The sequence below is a fragment of the Anolis sagrei genome, chromosome 4, assembly GCF_037176765.1.
Source record: "Anolis sagrei isolate rAnoSag1 chromosome 4, rAnoSag1.mat, whole genome shotgun sequence".
Taxonomy (NCBI): Eukaryota; Metazoa; Chordata; class Lepidosauria; order Squamata; family Dactyloidae; genus Anolis; species Anolis sagrei.
In genome coordinates, this window is record NC_090024.1 from 77,445,204 (window position 1) to 77,464,525 (window position 19,322).

The following is a 19,322-nucleotide window of genomic DNA, read 5'->3' on the forward strand; positions in this document are numbered from 1 at the left end:
CACCAACATTTTACAGACAATCTCCTTGCTGTTTAGGTTAAAGATTAACAAATGTACTATCTTCATTTAAAATCACCAGCCAATGATTTATTGTTTCTTACCTTGCTCACTGTGCAAGGCAATGCAACACAAGCAATACAATCAGATACTTCTTTTGAAACAACATTTCACAATAATTTTGAACTACTAACATTGTGCTAGCAGTTATCAGTAGGATGTACGACAGCCATTTAACATTTAATCTCTCTCAATCCCTGACTGTGTTTATCTTTTAGTGGAAGTTAGATTTTGGCTTTGTCACACCAGGCCCCCCTGGTGGCACAGTGGGTTAAACCACTGAGCTGCTGAATTTGTTGACTGAAAGGTTGGCAGTTCGAATTTGGGGAGCAGGGTGAGCTTCCACTGTTAGGCTCAGCTTCTGCCAACCCAGCAGTTTGAAAACATGCAAATGTGACTAGATCAATAGGTACCACTTTTGGAGAAGGTAATGGTGCTCCATACAGTCATGCTGGCCATATGACCTTAGAGGTGTCTACGGACAACACCAGCTCTTCAGCTTAGAAATGGAGATGAGCACCAACCCCCAGAGTTGGACACAACTAGACTTAATGTCAGGGGAAACCTTTACCTTTACTTTACCACATGACATTTTGAACAAGGGAGCGTGATCAAAATAGATAGCATCCCTTCAAGCCCTCTACTACACCTGATGGTTGCAATTTTAATATTTTTAAAGTAACTCATGTAACCATAATAATTGGATCAAAGCAGGGAACTGCCCCAGTGCTTATAATGTTCATATGCTATGGAAACAAAAGAGACGTTTTCCTTGTAAGGTCCAATGGTTCAATATGTATGAACAGCACTGAATTTATTTACCTTCAAACTCATATCATTTGAGATACAGCAGAGCTCTGCAGATATTTTGAAGAAATACCGAGAGCACCCGCTAACATGGACAATGGGAGCTCAAATCCAAAAACATACTGAGGGCTTTTATTGTATCTAATCCTAAAATTAAAGCAAGAGTATTGAAACAATGCAATAAGCAAAGCTTGAGTTGGGAAACTAAAGACTCCAACTTATCCTACTATAGCCATGTCCAGAATTCCTGGCCAAGTTTGCATGAATAGCAAAACAGAAAAGGGAGAGCAGGTAAGATGGCCTCACCAGCTACCCTCAGTATATTACAAATAATAGATACATAAGTTTGGCCAACAAAGAAATGTGGAGGCTGCTGAAAGGAAGTCATTTCTGGATACATTTTGGAAAAAGACTTCAAATGATGTCCAGAAGACTCAGAATGGTTTACTCATGGTAGCCTTAGATGACTTGGCTGTTTCTTTCACATGAACAGATTTTTGATACCGGATTAAAAGTTTTCTGAAACATGTTAACTGACTCTATCCACATTCCTTTGATGTTATTTCTGCCTAGTAAGAAATCTACTTTATTAACTGAGATATACCTGTAATTTCCTTGCATACACTAAACCATGGTGTCCAGAAGTATCAGATGAACCACAATCTGAATTTTGTGTTCATTAGATTATAGGTGCTGAAGATATTCAACTTTGGTGCAAAAAAATCCGCTGGGCTTGTCTTGCCGAAGCTGGAAATTTTGATGGCTGTAGGCACACATCTTTGGCATATGCTAAAGTCACATAATAACAAATGCTACCTTTTAGTAGAAGATACACAGTGTGAAGTCAAATTGTAAAGGTGGGCTGATCAATGGTTTGTCACTGGGTTTCTACTTGATCCAAGTGATTCTGTTTTAAAGTCACTTTTAAAGTCCACTTTTCCATTTGCTGGTTGGATTCTTTTCATAAAAGCTGGAATCTATGGAACAACAAAAACATCATAAAGTGAGGTGGGAAAAAAGTGAAGTGATCAACATGAAGGAACTCTGAAACACAAGCAAAAATGTGTGGTTGAACATCTTTGACCTAGAGGGCCACAGTACATATCACTAAGAGTTACTTTACTATCAATGGTTTAAATTCACTAAGGCAGTTATGAATGTATAATCTAGAATTACATAGTCATGAATGGCTCTGTATAGGGACTGTTAAATTTCCTAATGCCGCTTATTTGGCAATTTGACATTCTGACTCTTCCTCATGCAAATGATCTTGAGTGTAAAGCTGAATTGTGACAGGGCTACACCATCTCTGTTGCAACACTCATGGAATGGGATGAAAACATCAGCCAGCTGCTTCCCAACTGACTGCGGAATAGATCTTCACCGATCAGAGATTGCTGCCTGGTAAGCAGGGATGAAAGAACAGGCCAGAGGTCACTGCTTAGCCATGAAACTATACTGGTTATGGGGTTTTTAATGTCAAGAGTGACTTGAGAAACTGCAAGTTGCTTCTGGTGTGAGAGAATTGGCCGTCTGCAAGGATGTTGCCCAGAGGACGCCCAGATGTTTTACCATCCTGTGGGAGACTTCTCTCATGTCCCTGCATGAGAAGCTGGAATGAACAGGAAGGAACTCATCCCGCTCCCGAGATTTGAACCACTGACCTTTCAGTTAGCAGTCCTGCTGGCACAAGGGTTTAACCCATTGCACTACCAGGGTTCCTGCTATGTTGTTTACGTAGTGAAAAGAAATCCGGTTGGTATATTTTAAACTTAGTACAACTGGTTGATTAGTTGCCTATGTTTATCTTTAGAAGGGTCAGCTGTATATTACTTTTTACACATATATCTCAGGTTCTTTTACTCACTATAAGAAATACTGGTTGACTTAGACCAGGATTTCAATATAAAAAATCAAACTAATGTAGAGCAGGGTCAAGTCAAACCAAAGTACAGACAGTATGCTTATTGTTTCTTTATTCTGAAACTACACAGATCTGGTATATGCTCTCAAGATCAATATTATAAAAACCACAATGTAATGTTTTTGTAGTAATACAATCAAGCAAGTAGGGGATTAAGGGTAGATTTTAGTGAGATTGTGCTTACTGGAGGAGGTACTGAAGGTCCAAGCTGTCGCCCGAGGAAGGAAAGAAGGCGTCGCCAAATCAGGCCACTGCCCAGGAACATGATTCCAGTCACCAGCCAAAATACTCCACGATTCTAGCAAGTTAAGCAACACAATGAATTATTCAATGCCTTTTCTTCTGAGATATCTTCTACTCCTCAAACACAGCTCTGATTTTTTTTACCTCTTTTTAAATAGGAATATTATTCATGACGAACTTTGAGAAGAGGCTTTGAAACACTACATTTACTAGTCAAGGTATCATAAAGAACTGAGATAGCACACAGTTAATATCCCTTCGTGTTCTTATTTATCTGATCTCTCCCTTTTCTCCTTCTGGGTTTCCATTCTCTCTAACCTTCCAAGTTATTTGTTCTGGATCAATCCCACCCCCCTCCTCATACTCTTTGCTGGAGTTCTCATTCTAACTTAAGACATCACTTCTGAAAAATGAAAAAAAAATGGTCCAGTGGAATAAGCAACAAGGAAAATCTTCAGAAAAACTCATCTATTGCTGTAGTCAATCTGTTCCCTAAAATCTAGGCATATTTTCAGGTCAAACACTTTGAACCTATGGTGGACTTGATGAAGTCTACTCATCTGTCAAGTAAGGCTCTGATATAAGGATTGTACAGAACTACATTGCACACTCATGAGAGGTTCAGCAGGTAAAGATGATATAATCGGTTTCTTAGACTCAAGAATTTTTTTTAAAAAATCCTGTAGAAAGGCTATAGTCAAGGCATTTTGAAAATTGGTATGTTTGAACTATATGTTTGAACTGGATTTCAATCTTTTCCTATTTTATATAGGTGTATTTATTTATTTACCCTATTTATACCCTGCCTTCCTCAACCCCGAAGGGGACTCAAGGAGGCTTACATATAGGCAATTATTCAATGCCCTTAAAGCAAAACACAATTCCAATGAGCATTAAAATTAAAATTATAGTTAAAATTAATAGTTGTAGTTGAGAAGTCATTTCCCTAAAACATATGGGATATGTTGACAATTGATATGACTCGTATTTGATCAGAGCCTAGAAATATCTTTGCTCTCAAATTTGTCTGGAAACCTCTCTTTCAGTGTCGAGCCTCACCTCTTCAAAGGAAGATTCCAAGTTCATGCCAAAAGCTACTCCTATCAATCCAAAGAGTGACAGCGAGAAAGTCCCCATGGTCAGCTGCAGGTTCAGTCTCATCATCACATTCCGGTGGCTAAAGGAAAGAAATAATGTCAAAGTAAAAGGACACTGGCTGGTTTATACTCACTTCACAGATTTGGGCATTTCTGAAGTGCTTACTGTTTTCTTTAGATTAAGGTATGATTAGGAACACAGACTGATCCTAAAAGACTGGCTTTTAGCTCTGCTGCTACCCATTTAAAGGTTTAGTCCCTCCAGAGCCAAACAAACAAACAAAACACCAAAACTAAACAAAACAAACATCCTAAGTTTGAAGACTACTGATGTAAAATGGTTATTCTATATGGAGTCTTTTATGTTTGATTACAGAGATACCATTTGTTAAATTTTCTTGTTACATTACATTCCCACACTTCAAATAAGATATAATTGTATATTATCTGAATTCTGTTTGGACCTAGGTAGCTATGAATAGTTTTTAAAACAGTTGGCAATGTACAATATTACAAAAGCTAATACATTAGAAGCCCGATGAAGAAACAGAAATGAAACAGTTTAAATGGACTATTTGCTCAAGATAACATTTGGAATAGAAAGTTACTGAATGTTCAAAACAAGCTTCCCACTCCACCTCCCCGCCAGAGATGTATTCTCAGTCAGTAGGACACACTAAAAAAGCACACTGAAACTATCATTTCTAATGATAACTGTCTCTGGTAACATGCTCACTGGATCCAGTACAATGATACCTTGACTTATGAGTTGAATTTGTTCCATGACTGAGCTCTTAACTCAAAATGCTCTTATTTCAAAGCAAATTTCTAATTGAAGTGCACTGAAATACTATTAATCTATTCCAGCTCCTTGAAACCCCCTCCCCCCATTTTTGTTACATATTTTTATTTTTAAATAAGAAAATGTACCATAATGTATGGCAAAATAAAAAAGAAAGATAAATTTTAAATGGTAGAAGCACAAAGCTGTGGCAAGGAAGCACAAAGTGGAGAGGCAGAAGCATCTTCATACTGTATTCATTCCAGCCTCCCTCTCTTGCTCTCTCCCTCTCTTTATGAAGCCAAACATACCAGGAATAAAAACCAAACCAAATTAACTAACCCAGTTACTCAAAGCAGAAAAGAGCAAAGCAGACAGCAATCTTCCAAAGAGGACAAGAGCATTAGGCACGGAGGCTGCTCCCTTGAAGCCCTAAAGCCCTGTACTCTGGCGCAAATGCTCCCTTTGGCACTAACTCTTAACTCAAAACACCATTCATATGTCAAAGTGAAACCAGGGTTGATTGACAGCTCTTAACTCAAATGCTCTTAAGTTGGGATGCTCTTAAGTAAACGTTCCACTGTATATGCAGAGAGAGAGCACGGGAAGTTTCCTGTTGAAGAGGGCTCAAAAAGTAGTCCTCCAGACATTGGGTACCAGTGGCTCCCATTCCTAGCCTGCAGAGTCTAGACAGAGGGAGTGAAAAAAAAGTTACCCATTTTCTGATGTTTGATTCCATGTACAGGTTGAGTTATTTGAAATGTTTGAGACCGCAAGGTATTTTGTGGAGATGAGACCCAAGTCTAAACATGAAATTCATTCGTGTTTCAAATGCACTACATACAACTTCTGAGCATGAAACAAAGTTTGTGTACACTGAACGATAAGAAAACACCCATGTGTACAATTTCGGATTCTGAAATAATTTGGATTTTAGAATTCTCAGTAAGGGATGCTAATCCTATAGCCAGGAACCAAATGCTCATTTTATGAAAGTGTCTTCCAAAAGTGACATATTGTCTGATTCATGAGATTTCCACAAGGCTTTATTCATCACTATAAGTAACTGAGTTATTATAACAGAAGCTGGTGTTAGCTTGAAAGGAAGCTTATGCTCCAAAAAGCCATAAATAAATACATAAATAAAATTATAACTACATAGAAAAAAAGCATTGACATAGATAATTAAAACCAATATGCTTGCCTCACACTATACAATAATTTCTGTTTGGACAATAAGAGAATGCAAAATGGGACTTGGAGAAACTGCCATTTTTGGGATCAAACAGGATTTTCCCCCCTGTTTTACTTGAAAAATCTATGAACAGATGCTTCCATTCTTCAAAAGTCTCCCATGTTTTTGCTATCCCTGATTCCTTTGGTAAGTACAGACAAAGTAACAGTAAAATTTATGGATTTACAGATGGATTTGCTTTCCAGAAGCAGTTTTAAAATATTTACATGGTAAGTGAATTTACTGTTACCTTGCAGCGATACTTACAAAAGGAGCAAAGGACCAGGAAAGGCGGTGAAGTGTGTAAGGCAGGAGTATTAAGGCACTTTTGGCATTCAGCTCTTCATTTAAGGCTGTTTCTAGGCTTCCTGATAGAGCACTCCCTCTGACATAACATCCCTCTAGAGGAGAAAAGGAGGCTTAACACTATGTTGTATGCATAATTGCCTGGCACTTAGCTGCAGTTTAAGTCACAAAAAACCTAATAATAAACAGAAGCAGAAGAATAGCATCTTCAATTGGGGGCAAACAACTATATGATATCCCCCATCCAACTGTGTTGCACTACAGTTTCCATAATCCCCAACCACTGATCATGCTGGATGGGGTTGTTGATCTTGTAGCCCAGCCGTTCTCAACCTGTGGGTCCCCAGGTGTTTTGGCCTACAACTTCCAAAAATCTCAACCACTTTACCAGCTGTTAGGTTCTCTGGGAGTTGAAGGCCAAAACATCTGGGGACCCACAGGTTGAGAACCACTATAAGCATTTGGAAACACCAGATGTTGATCTTTAAATCCCTAAACTAGGTAAATTTATATATCACTGTGGCCAGTGAACCTCAATGAAATTTGTGAGGTTACTCTAGTCTGAAATGCATTCTTTTGTTGACTTTAGCCTTCACTGGCTGCACAGTATGCAAACCAATTTATTAACACATCCCATGCATATTAAAGACGTGAAATTCAGTTCAGACCTTCATAATCAAACATACCAAGGCAGTGCAATCCAGAACAATAATATTAAATTTTCACATACAGCATGCTAATGCATAGCTCACCTGTCCAAATTGATGAAAATGATGCTTTCAGAATCATCGATCAATAAACGAAGTTCACGAGTTTCGTTAATAAGATCGTCTGCTTGCCGGTAGTAATTCTCCAGCAGTAGTTCCATCTCCTCTGCATGGTCAATTCCAGAGACACTCTCCTCGCTGTGGGTAATAAGCATAATTTTAATTATGTTGCCAGAAAACCATAAATCCATAATGCATATCAATTTCATTTATTCATTCAAAAATGTATACACCAGTCTACAGTCTAGGATCTCAGAGTGGCAGACAGGTTAAATTGATCAAAATGTTTAAAGCTATTTAAAAATTAAAACAATAAAAATGTTAGTAAAGTAAACACATATTCAACAATTTAAAAGTTTAAACAGATTTTCAAAGTTGAAAAACTTGCATTTTGAAATACAGTAAGAGCCCTACCTACCAAGATGTGACAAAATATGTCATCTCTAGGAATTTTCTAGGTTCTCAAGATGGGTCAACGGTATGTTTCCCCTTGAAGTTACTAGAGTCATCCTAGAATCTAGCAAATTCCTAGAGAGGATACAGCTATGAATTTTTTAGTTCCTTCAGGATGAGTCTAGAGTGATTTCTGGTGGAAGTCATTGATTACAAACAGATTTGCTATTATTCATAATTTTTGACCTTCATGGTAAGTTCAGGAATGTTCCTCATGCATATGTAAGTCAATCAGACACTATAGGATTTAATTTTAAAACACTGCTCCAGGAAATTTAATTTTAAAATATTGCAATTTTCACTTGGTGGAATGAAGCCAGGGTGAGTGCCAAACAGGTCTCCAAGGGAAGAGTATTCCACAGTAAGGATACTATGGCTGAGAAAGTCACCTCTCCCATACCTCCAAAGTGTACTCTCGAGTCCCAACTGGTGGGCCCCTCCTTCTGCTCTCAGTTATCATGTAAGCAGCTATCACAGTGGTTCTCAACCTGTGGATTCCCAGGTGTTTTGGCTTACAACTCCCAAAATGCCCAGTCAGTTTACCAGCTGTTAAGATTTCTGGGAGTGGAAGGCCAAAACATCTGGGGACCCACAGGTTGAAAGCCCCTGACCTATTAGAAGAAGTGCCCACTCAAATATCAAAGACTCGAATTTATTGTCAAAGGCTTTCATGGCTGGAATCACTGGGTTGTTGTAGGTTTTTTTGGACTATATGGCCATGGTCTAGAGGCATTCTCTCCTGATGTTTCGCCTGCATCTATGGTAAACATCCTCACTACCTCTGAGAGAGAATGCCTCTAGACCATGGCCATATAGTCCGAAAAAACCTACAACAACCCAAGGACTCCAATTATTTAGAATTTTGAATGCCAGCACAAACACAATGAATACAGACCGGAGGCAAGTGAGCACACACACACACACACACACACACATTACAGTCACTAAACTGCTTTTTGCACAAGCTAGAAAAGTATCTCATGGCAGAATTGTCTTGGAATTAGGCCATTCTGAAACACACTTTGTAATTATTCAAGTAGTAGGGGCTCTTCAATGTCTACACTTCGTAAAAACTACAAGTCTCTTCAAAAAACTCAGTTTCATTCATGCAACATCTCATGAAATAGTTAACGGAAATAGTTGCCACACCACAGGAGAGCAGTGTCGCATCAGCCATTTACAAAACAGCACTCAAATGTTTCAAAGTCGAGATCAGTCTGTGCCATGTAACAAGAATATTTTGCGCATTATTCAAAGATGTAGCCAAGTTTGTCTGTATGAGCATACAAAGGAACCTGTTGCATTGTTAAGATTAACTGGGAGAAAGTGGTTTTTAGTATAAGTTTTCATAGACTGAACTGATGCATCTGATAAAACAGATTGAGTCTACAAAAGCTTATGCTACAAACTTCTTTCTCCCAAGTTAATATAAAAAATGCTAAAATCCCTTAATATTCTGCATAGTCTGTCCTCTACAAAAAACAAGACTTAAGTTGCTTACAAAAGTGTAAACAATGCCATTTTCACCTCCTTCCCTAATAATTATGTGAGATTTGAGCAATCAGCTACACGTTCTTTGAACTTCCCTGGGAGTACATACTTACAAAACTTGAGGGTCTGTCCATTTAGTGAGACACAACTCTTCTAATACTTCTTCTTCATCTAGGATTTCCAATACCGTCTCTTTGAAAACTTTGAGATCGGTTTCTAATTCTGACAAACTAATAAAAGAAAAATGTGACACAAAGAATTAGAACCTTCAACACAAAACACACCAATATATGTATCTCCAATGCTTGGGAAGATGCGTGAAAAATCCATAATGTGCACCAACAAAATAAAGGAATTGCTACCTGAACAAAACTGACATTGCTGGATGTAAAATTTAAAGACTATATGTAGTTTGGGGAATGGTTATCTGAAAACTCCCCTCCCTACCCCACCCCCAAACAGAAATCTACCTGATGATTTAAATGTTCATGAGAAGTTTGGCTAAATGACCCTACATTAGATGGTAAGGCCAGTAAGACCAGAGACACAGACAAAACAGTGGACGTGGCTCTTAATGAGACATGCCGCATTATCACAGGATGTCTTCGCCCCATACCAATGGAGAAATTATATTGTTTAGCTGGTATTGCTAACATCTGACATCCTGCAGCCAATAATGAAAGGACCAAGGCAGTGACATCTCCGGCCCATCCCATTTGGATATCAGCCAGCACACCAATTCCTAAAATCAAGAAATAGCTTTCTAAGATCTATAGAGATACTTGCAAGAACACCTCAGCAAGCAAGAGTCTGAAAGTGGCAGGCAAAAACCTGGAACCTCAATTAGTGGATGATATCAGATGAGAAACTCCCCTGGGCACACAGAAAACTGGGCGATTTGGAAGGCACTGAACAGACTGTGCTCTGGCACCATGAGATGCAGAACCAACCTTAAGAAATGGGGCTACAAAGTGGAGTCCATGACATGCGAGTGTGGAGAAGAGCAAACCACAGACCTGTTGCAATGCAACCTGAGCTCTGCCACATGCACAATGGAGGACCTTCTTATAGCGACACCAGAAGCACTCCAGGTGACCAGCTACTGGTCAAAGGACATTTAGTATAATGCTAAGTTTTTAACTTTGTGTTTTTAAATACTTTACAACTGTATCCTTAATTCACTTCTGATGTGATAAATAAAATAACCATAATAAAATCCGCATTACACACAGAAGATTAAGATATCTAAGGATAATATTAAAATAAAATTTACAAATAACATCAAAAATATTGCTAAATGAGAAGAATGAAACTGGTGCACTTCTATCAATTTATTAATGTCAGCAGCATGAATATGTTTAAAATACTAATTGCACTTGCACTATTATTAAATGCTTGTCACAGAGTCCAGAAACAATCTAAATTAGATTTCATACAAGTAACCTATTTATGGCATCACACTTATTTATTTATCGTGTCAGGAGCAAACCAAAACAGTTGTATTGCATTAAAAACAAACAAACAAACAAACAAACCAAAAAGTTTGCAGACCAGTAGGTGGCCACTTGGAGTGCCTCTGGTGTTGCTGCAAGAAGGTCCTCTATTGTGCATGTAGCAGGGCTCAGGTTGCATTGCAGTAGATGTGAACAAGTCATAACATGCATGTATTTTCTGCCTATGCATGCTGGACCTCTCAACAAAGAGGCTTGTGAATAAATTAAATAATACACCAGTCATATCCAAATGGTATTTCTCCTATTAAAAGGAGGTGGAGCAGAATAAGTAAATATTCACTTTTACAACTAGATACATCAATTTTTTAGGTAATACAGGTTGTGCACACCTTATCTGGAATTCCAATATACTCTAAAATTGAGACAGTGGCACCTTGACCTCCTGAAGGTTCAACTTACATAAACTTTGTTCCATGAAGAAAATGATTATTGTGTAGAAAATTATCTCCAGGCTATGTGTATAAGATGTAGATGAAACAAATAAACTTTGTGTTTAGCCTCCAGTCCCAACTCAAGATCATCTCATTTTGTACACATAAGCAAATAAAGTTATTCCAAAATTTGAAAAAAATCTCAAAAACTTCTCAAGCATTTTAGATACAGGATACACAACTTGTACTAACTAGGTAAAGGCATTCATGAAGAAATGAGAAGGATAACTGAAGCAAAACAAAGAGGGTAGTTTTCCAAGCAAAGGAAGCAGACTTAATCATAGAATCATAGAATCAAAGAGTTGGAAGAGACCTCATGGGCCATCCAGTCCAACCCCCTGCCAAGAAGCAGGAATATTGCATTCAAATCACCCCTGACAAATGGCCATCCAGCCTCTGCTTAAAAGCTTCCAATGAAGGAGCCTCCACCACACTCCGGGGCAGAGAGTTCCACTGCTGAATGGCTCTCACAGTCAGGAAGTTCTTCCTCATGTTCAGATGGAATCTCCTCTCTTGTAGTTTGAAGCCATTGCTCCGCGTCCTAGTCTCCAAGGAAGCAGAAAACAAGCTTGCTCCCTCCTCCCTGTGGCTTCCTTTCACATATTTATACATGGCTATCATATCTCCTCTCAACCTTCTCTTCTTCAGGCTAAACATGCCCAGTTCCCTAAGCCGCTCCTCATAGGGCTTGTTCTCCAGACCCTTGATCATTTTAGTCGCCCTCCTCTGGACACATTCCAGCTTGTCAATATCTCTCTTGAATTGTGGTGCCCAGAATTGGACACAATATTCCAGATGTGGTCTAACCAAAGCAGAATAGAGGGGTAGCATTACTTCCTTAGATCTAGACACTATGCTCCTATTGATGCAGGCCAAAATCCCATTGCTTTTTTTGCCGCCACATCACATTGTTGGCTCATGTTTAACTTGTTGTCCACGAGGACTCCAAGATCTTTTTCACACATACTGCTCTCAAGCCAGGCATTGTCCCCCATTCTGTATCTTTGCATTTCATTTTTTCTGCCAAAGTGGAGTATCTTGTATTTGTCACTGTTGAACTTCATTTTGTTAGTTTTGGTCCATCTCTCTAATCTATCAAGATCGTTTTGAATTCTGCTCCTGTCCTCTGGACTATTGGCTATCCCTCCCAATTTGGTGTCGTCTGCAAACTTGATGATCATGCCTTCTTGCCCTTCATCTAAGTCATTAATAAAGATGTTGAACAGGACCGGGCCCAGGACGGAACCCTGAGGCACTCCGCTCGTCACTTCTTTCCAAGATGAAGAGGAAGCATTAGTGAGCACTCTCTGTGTTCGTCCACTTAACCAATTACAGATCCACCTCACCGTAGTTTTGCCTAGCCCACATTGGACTAGTTTCCTTGCCAGAAGGTCATGGGGGACCTTGTCGAAGGCCTTACTGAAATCCAGGTACGCTACATCCACGGCATTCCCCGCATCTACCCAGCTTGTAGCAAGTCCATTTAGGACTTGGACTAGAATACATCTCAGCACAGTACTGCATGGAACATGTCACAGCGTGAAGTTTGGCCATTATATAGCTCAAGAATCGGGTTTTCTTAGAAATTTATAATTCATTAACTCTTAAAAGGGGCTGTAAAGGCTTTCTTACCTTTTACCATTTTGCAAAAGGACATGGACTTTGCCCCTATCCAAAGACAAAAGTTTTGGGTCCACGAGAGCATCCAGTGTCTCAAGAATCTGAGGCTGCAGGTAGTGAAGTCTCCCATGTAGGTGGCTGATCTAGATAACAACATGATCCTTCATAAGAATTAAAACAATCTGCTTAGAATTCCTGGGATGTTGAAAAAAGCAGGAAACAGACACATACTCCCAGAATTCCTGATGTAGACAAGATCTCCCTGGCACAAACAGCTATCCAGTTATGCACAGATCTTACATACATATCAGCGGAATTAAAGGAAATGTGAAGGAAATCTGTTTAAACCTGTTTGGAATTAGCTTTAGGGATGATTTGGTATCAGAAGGGATGAGGTTAAATGGTAAATGTGTCCTCCATGTATTCAACAAATTAAGGGTTCAGAACATTGTCAAAGACAGTGATTCTCAACCTGTGGGTCCCCAGATGTTTTGGCCTACAACTCCCAGAAATCCCAGCCAGTTTACCAGCTGTTAGAATTTCTGGGAGTTGAAGGCCAAAATATCTGGGGACCCACAGGTTGAGAACCAGTGGTCAAAAAAGTGAAACCCTTTGTGCAATTTTTATTCATTTTAATTAAAATTCATTTTTATTTTTAATTAGATTGTATTTCAAATTGGTTGTATTTTAATTTGCCTTTATTGTAATACATGATGAAAATACAGATTCTGTATTAAATGATTGTCAGACATATGCAAGCAGCTACTATAACTGCAAGACACAGTGGAGCAAATCAATCACTTTCTGCATATATATTTCTTTCTTTCTTAAATCATACTTTTCCTGCTTCTTCTATTATTGTTTCTTCTATTGTAGCTACTGTCAGGAAATGTGTGTTTTAATATGCCTATAACTTATATCCTGCCACAACAAACTGTTATTCTCATTACAGTGAAAGTATGCTCACCCAATACTGTAGTATCGCCTCTATTGCTCTGAATTCAAAAGGTAAAGAATATGTAACTAGTTGACCTTCGCCAGCTAACTGGGGCGCCAGTTCTTGGAACAACCATTTTTCCAGATTTGTATTGCGATAGTCCAGAATGAGAAGATATTCAGGGGTTACCACTGCCTTCAAAAACTGCATGAGAAAAGAGAATTAAATTAGACAATGATTTGTAATAGAAGCACATTCTGCTACTTTGGATCTTTTCAGTTATGCTATCAACTCAGTGGAATCCTGTCTACCAGAAAAACTATATTTGATCTCATTTTGTTATGGCTTTTGAGGCAGGATTTACCAGTCAAGGAGAGGCAGGTAAGAGAAATAATAATAATAATAATAATAATAATAATAATAACAACAGTAATAATAATAGGGTCAGACAAGCTAGTGTTAGGAACTTTTTATCTTCTCTATAAGTGATGCAGTTCTCTTAATAAAGATTACTTTTTTAACTTTAGCTACTGGTGTACTTTTCTCCTTGAGTAGCACCTCACAATTCCTCCGCTATGCATGCTTTGTGCTAACTATTTATTTATTTAAATACACACATAAACACAAACATACATAGTTTTAGTTGCTTGTTCCTATTTCTTGTAATTTCAACTCTGTTACTTTGTTTGGTGATAAATCAATATGCTACTGATCTCCACAAATAAAATTCTTACAGTTTATAGTAATAGAAGTACATCACTTATGCAGAAACTCGCCACATAAGTGACTCTCCATACAGGGAGAGAACCACTTCCATGCTGCATCAGCTGCAATGACTGCCGGACTGCTTCCGAGCTAAATACAAAATGCTATTCATTACCTATAAATCTCTAAACGGTTTGGGTCCAGGCTATTTGTCGAACCGCATCTCCCTATATAGACCATCTTGTGCACTGCAGTTAGTGAAGGGGCCCCTGCTCTCTGTCCCATCCTCATCACAAGCGTGGTTGGTGGGAATGAGAGAGGGGCCCTTCTCCGTGATCACTCTTAATCTCTGGAACTCCCTTTCTAAAAAAATAAAAACTGCCCTACCCTCCTCTTTTTCAAAAAAACTCTTGAAAACACACTGCTGTATTTTGGCATATGGGGAGGAAGAGGACTAGGACACTTTAGATCAATGCCATTAGAATACTGGCTGACTTACTTGTAACCCGTGGCCATTGTGGTACATTTAAAGAACAGCTATAACAGTCAATGCTCACTTATTTTAATTGTTATTACTATGATAGATGTTTTAATGTTGATTATGCTTCTAATGTATTATGTTGTGATTATCATGTCCTGTTTTTTTATTTTGATGTTTAATTATTTTATGCAATTAGCTCAGTGTTGTCATTATTTGTATTTGCTGTATTGCTTTAATGTATTTGCACTTGCCTGGGAATTGAATGTTTGCTTTTTTGTGTGTAAACTGTCCTGACTCCCCTCGGGGAGATAGGGCAGTCTATAAATAAAGTATTATTATTATTATTATTATTATTATTATTATTATTATATAGTGACCCATTTGCTTTCTGTTGGTTCAATGTACACAAATTTTGTTTTATACACAAACTATTAAAATACTGTGCCTAAAATCTTCACGCTATGTGTAGAAAGTGTATATGAAACAAAAATGAATTTTATGTTTAAGTAGGTACTGCATCTCCATTATGCACATATTTGCAAATACAGACAATATACATTTTGGAAAAACCCCAAATCCAAGGCACTTCTGGTCCCAGGCCTTTCAGATAAGAGAGACTCCTATTACTTAATACAAACCATTTTCCTACACACATATAACATTCCGCAGGAATAGCAAAACACACCATCACACATAACCAGTAGATAAAGGACACAGAGATTCCAATTTACCTCCATTCTCATGATGATCCTGTTGTTCCTGGGTGATATGCTCACTTGATGTTGAAATCGTAGATCCCGTGCTTGGAGGTTTAGTTCCTGATATAGTTCTGTTTTCTTTCTTTCTGTCCAAAAGTAGTTTAAAATATGATGTAAAGAACATACACTACAATTAACTAACAGACAAACCCTCAAAACCATAAAGGAGGCACCTCGCTTTTGTAGAGGTTGGGGGCACAGGGCCCTTGCAAAAATGTAAAAAAAACCAACTGTGATTCATGATTACACAAATCGGTTTCAGCAACGAAATTGTAAGCAAATAAACTGTAAGGAATGACGCTATTGCATCAATACAAAAGTTCTGCTGTGCATATAAGAGCTCCGCTTTTTAAGTGTTTAGAAGAAAAGGTTTAGAATTCTACTTACCATAAGCGCTTACATTGCCATCTTTATCAAACTTCATCTACAAAGAAGAAAAGAATAATCACCATTAGATTTTAAAAATAAAACAATGATGTGTTGCAGGAAGCAACCTTCTCAAGCCTCCGCTATATGACGTTTGTCTGTTTTGTAATGTGTCATTTTATATCCTGAAGTATATGTTTTATTTGACGTTTGCAGTTTCCTTATCTCTATATACCTAAAGCAGTGGGAGGGGCTGCAGGTCACGTGACTGACTCAGTGACAGTTTAGAATGTTCAGGTTTAAACAGGATGACAGTTAGGGAATGTCGGTTGAGGAATGACTGTTAGAGAAGTATATTGTGCCTTGAATGAGCTTCAGTATAGAAGTCTGTCAGAGTGCAGAAGCTCATGTTTGGAAGTTGGAAACTGTAGAGGCCTATGATTTGTTTGAAAGTAAACTCATATTAAAGGGAGCTGAATAAAGCAACAAAGTTTATGAAGAAACTGTTAGAGATTATAAGTTCAAGATACAAACTCTCTGAAACAGTGAAGTTTTTTTTAACCCTTGACAAGAAATGTGCCTGTATTTTTAAATATCAGTAGATAAAACAAAACAAAATATCTACATACTCAGCGATCATCAATTGCCAAATAAACTCTGCTACCCTGATTAGATTGTGATCTTAACAGTTCATGATCTATACCCCGATAGTCAGTGATCCTAACAGGTGATGATCCATTATCCCCAATATGGTGTACTATAACAAAATGTGATCATGTAATAATTACATCATTTAATTTTCTGCGCTTTTTCTGGAGGTACTTTTACTACTATAGACATTGTCTTATAGGTGGAATGCTTCTGCAAGTCACTGGAGAACATATATTTAGTTTAGATAATGCTTTAGCTATAGAATCTCAGGATATATAGTATGCTATTATATTGATTCCATAAGTAATAGAATTATTGCACACATCTCATGGCTTGAGAATATACAACATAATTAAAATAAACAAATACAACAAAAGACCATTAAAATTCATATATTAAAATAAATAGAAGAAAGATTATTTGAATTTTATTAATTTCAATACTAAATTTGACATTTGCCTTCCTTTTATGAAACCACATTGGTTCTTGTTAATATATTTGTGTATCCAATTATTCATTCTATTTGCTATAAGTCCTGACAATATTTTGGCGTCCTGATTAATTCATGAAACTGTTGTATAAGACCCAGGTTCTGTTTAATCCCTATTACGGTTTTGGGATTGGTATCATTAGTATCATATAATGCAATATTAAATGGATAAAAATTCCAGGATTCTGGATTTTTTTCCATTTAATATTGCATTATATAGCTCTACCAATATCAGGATTCGTTTTTTCCCAAATATCTTATAGTATTCTGGACCAAATCCGTCCCACTCTGGGGCTTTTCCATTCTTCAATTTCAATATGACTGTCTCTATTTCTTCCTCTCTTAGTGAAGCTTCTAACAATTTCCTATCCTCCTTTGTTAATTTTATATTCCAATTTCCTTCCACATATTCTTTTATTTTGTCAACTGAGTGTCCTCCTGCTTGGTATAGCTCTAAATAGAATTGCTAAAATATTTTTAACTTTTTAAAAAACATAGAAGAAAGATTAAAAAACCAATACTAATAATTTTTTAATTCATTGCTTAAAATTGACCGTGTAGGCCTACCAAATCAGATATATTTTCTCCCCCCCCCCCTGCATTTTTTCTCTCTCCCTTCAGTCACTAACCAACTTTCCACTAAATCCTTCTTGCCCAGGTTTTTGGTTATTTTTCCTGTGTCCACACAGCAGCGGGCACTTACCACTGAAAAGACGGGGGCCACACTGGCAAGAGTGGCTTGAGATGCCTCTGTAGTCAAGCATCGAGAAAAATCTCCTTGGAAAAAAGAAGAGGGAGGGGGAGAGTATTATTAAATGCCATTCACTGGTATGAATATAAGCATGCAAAATGTTGTTCAGCATCAAAAGTGCAACTATGGTCACCTCTACATTATAGAATTAATATTAATGCAGCTTGACTTTTAACTGCCATGGGTCAATGCACTGGAATTCTAGGAGTTGTAGTTCTGCCAAGACTTTAACTTCTTGGCCAAAAGAGCGCTGGCGCCTAACCAAACAGCAGCTCTCATGATTCCACAGCACTGAGCAGTTAAAGTAATGTCAAACTCATAAATTCTACAACGAAGATGCATCCCTGGTAGAATGAAGTGGGTTTGACACCACTTTAATGCATGGGCCCAAACCAAATACACAAATTTCACACTACATAAACCATATATAACAAATCAATAAATTACAACTGAATACCATTAAAATCTCTACCCGCTGACAGTAGGGTTCCCTGAAACAAATTCTTGGGTTGCTGTGAGTTTTCCGAGCTGTATGGCCATACTGCAGAAGCATTCTTTCCTGACATTTTGCCCACATCTATGGCAGGCATCCTCAGAGGTTGTGAGGTCTGTTGGAAACTAGGCAAGTGAGATTTATACATCTGTGGGATGTCCAGGGTGGGAGAAAGAACTCTTGTCTGTTGGAGGCAAGTGTGAATGTTGAAACTAGTCACCTTGGTTACCACTGAATAGCTTCGCAGCTTCAAAGCCTGCCTGCTTCCTGCCTGGGGGAATTCTTTGTTTGGAAGTGTGGATTGATTCTTGTCTGGAATTCCTGCTTTTTGAGTGTTACTCTTTATTTACTGAATGGCCCTGCAGCTTCAAAGCCTGCCTGGTTTCCAACAGACCTCACAACCTCTGAGGATGCTTGCCATAGATGTGGGCGAACGGTTTGGAGAGAGTGCTTCTGGGGCATGGTCCTACAGCCCGGAAAACTCACAGCAACCCAGTGATTCCGGCCACGAAAGCCTTTGTTCGTAACTTGGGGCCTGCCTGTAGGGGATACTGGGAGTTGTAGTTTAGGGAGGCACCAGCACTTGTAAAACTACAACTCTCGTAATCCTATAGCCTGGAGCCATGGCAGTTCAAATGCGAGCCCAATTTGCAGCCATCCTGCAGTGTAGATGCACCCACGGGTCCCCTTGTGCCTGATCCGCCTGCCTTACGTGCGCGCAGCCCGGCTTGGGCTCTCCTCCTGGCCCAAGAGACCCCCGTGCAGAAGCCCTTCGAGGAGCGCCTCTCCTGGAGCTGAAGGCGCCGCAAAAGGGGAGGAGGGCGACGGCAGCAAAAGGAGGAGAGAAGCGCCCAAGCGCTGGGCCGGAGCCGAGCCTGCAGCTGCAGCCAGGTTCCCTCCATGGCTCTCCGGCGCCTGCGAGGCTCAGCTGCCGGGGGAGAGCCACGTGAAGAGGGCCGGGGGAG

At 38.7% G+C, this 19,322-nt stretch overlaps 1 protein-coding gene across 2 annotated transcripts; it reads right to left on the minus strand.

Annotated features, from left to right (window-relative positions):
• Positions 1-1,204: 1,204 nt before the first annotated feature.
• On the minus strand, positions 1,205-19,318 carry MRS2 (magnesium transporter MRS2). Of its 2 annotated transcripts, XM_060774906.2 has the most exons (11): positions 19,070-19,314; positions 17,817-17,890; positions 15,994-16,030; positions 15,580-15,692; positions 13,693-13,866; positions 12,738-12,868; positions 9,274-9,390; positions 7,202-7,354; positions 4,091-4,208; positions 2,973-3,086; positions 1,205-1,841 (listed from the first exon to the last, which is right to left on the minus strand). In XM_060774906.2, exons 1-11 carry the CDS (start codon positions 19,257-19,259, stop codon positions 1,731-1,733), a joined length of 1,332 nt encoding a protein of 443 aa, XP_060630889.2. In that variant the 5' UTR covers positions 19,260-19,314; the 3' UTR covers positions 1,205-1,730. The 2 variants fall into 2 exon arrangements, with proteins under 2 accessions (XP_060630889.2, XP_067323597.1); XM_067467496.1 differs by lacking the exons at positions 1,205-1,841; positions 2,973-3,086; positions 4,091-4,208 and adding an exon at positions 4,217-5,595 and having other exon boundaries at positions 19,070-19,318.
• Between the last annotated feature and the right edge of the window lie 4 nt (positions 19,319-19,322).

Excerpts from the sequence above, each read along its gene's own strand:
- MRS2 (XM_060774906.2), bottom strand. The coding sequence starts at position 19,259 with ATGGAGGGAACCTGGCTGCAGCTGCAGGCTCGGCTCCGGCCCAGCGCT. Across the intron at positions 12,869-13,692 it reads AGGCGATACTACAGTATTGG|ATCAGCCACCTACATGGGAG; the intron begins GTGAGCATACTT and ends GTTGTTATCTAG. Across the intron at positions 9,391-12,737 it reads CTTTTGCAAAATGGTAAAAG|TTTGTCAGAATTAGAAACCG; the intron begins GTAAGAAAGCCT and ends TTCTTTTATTAG.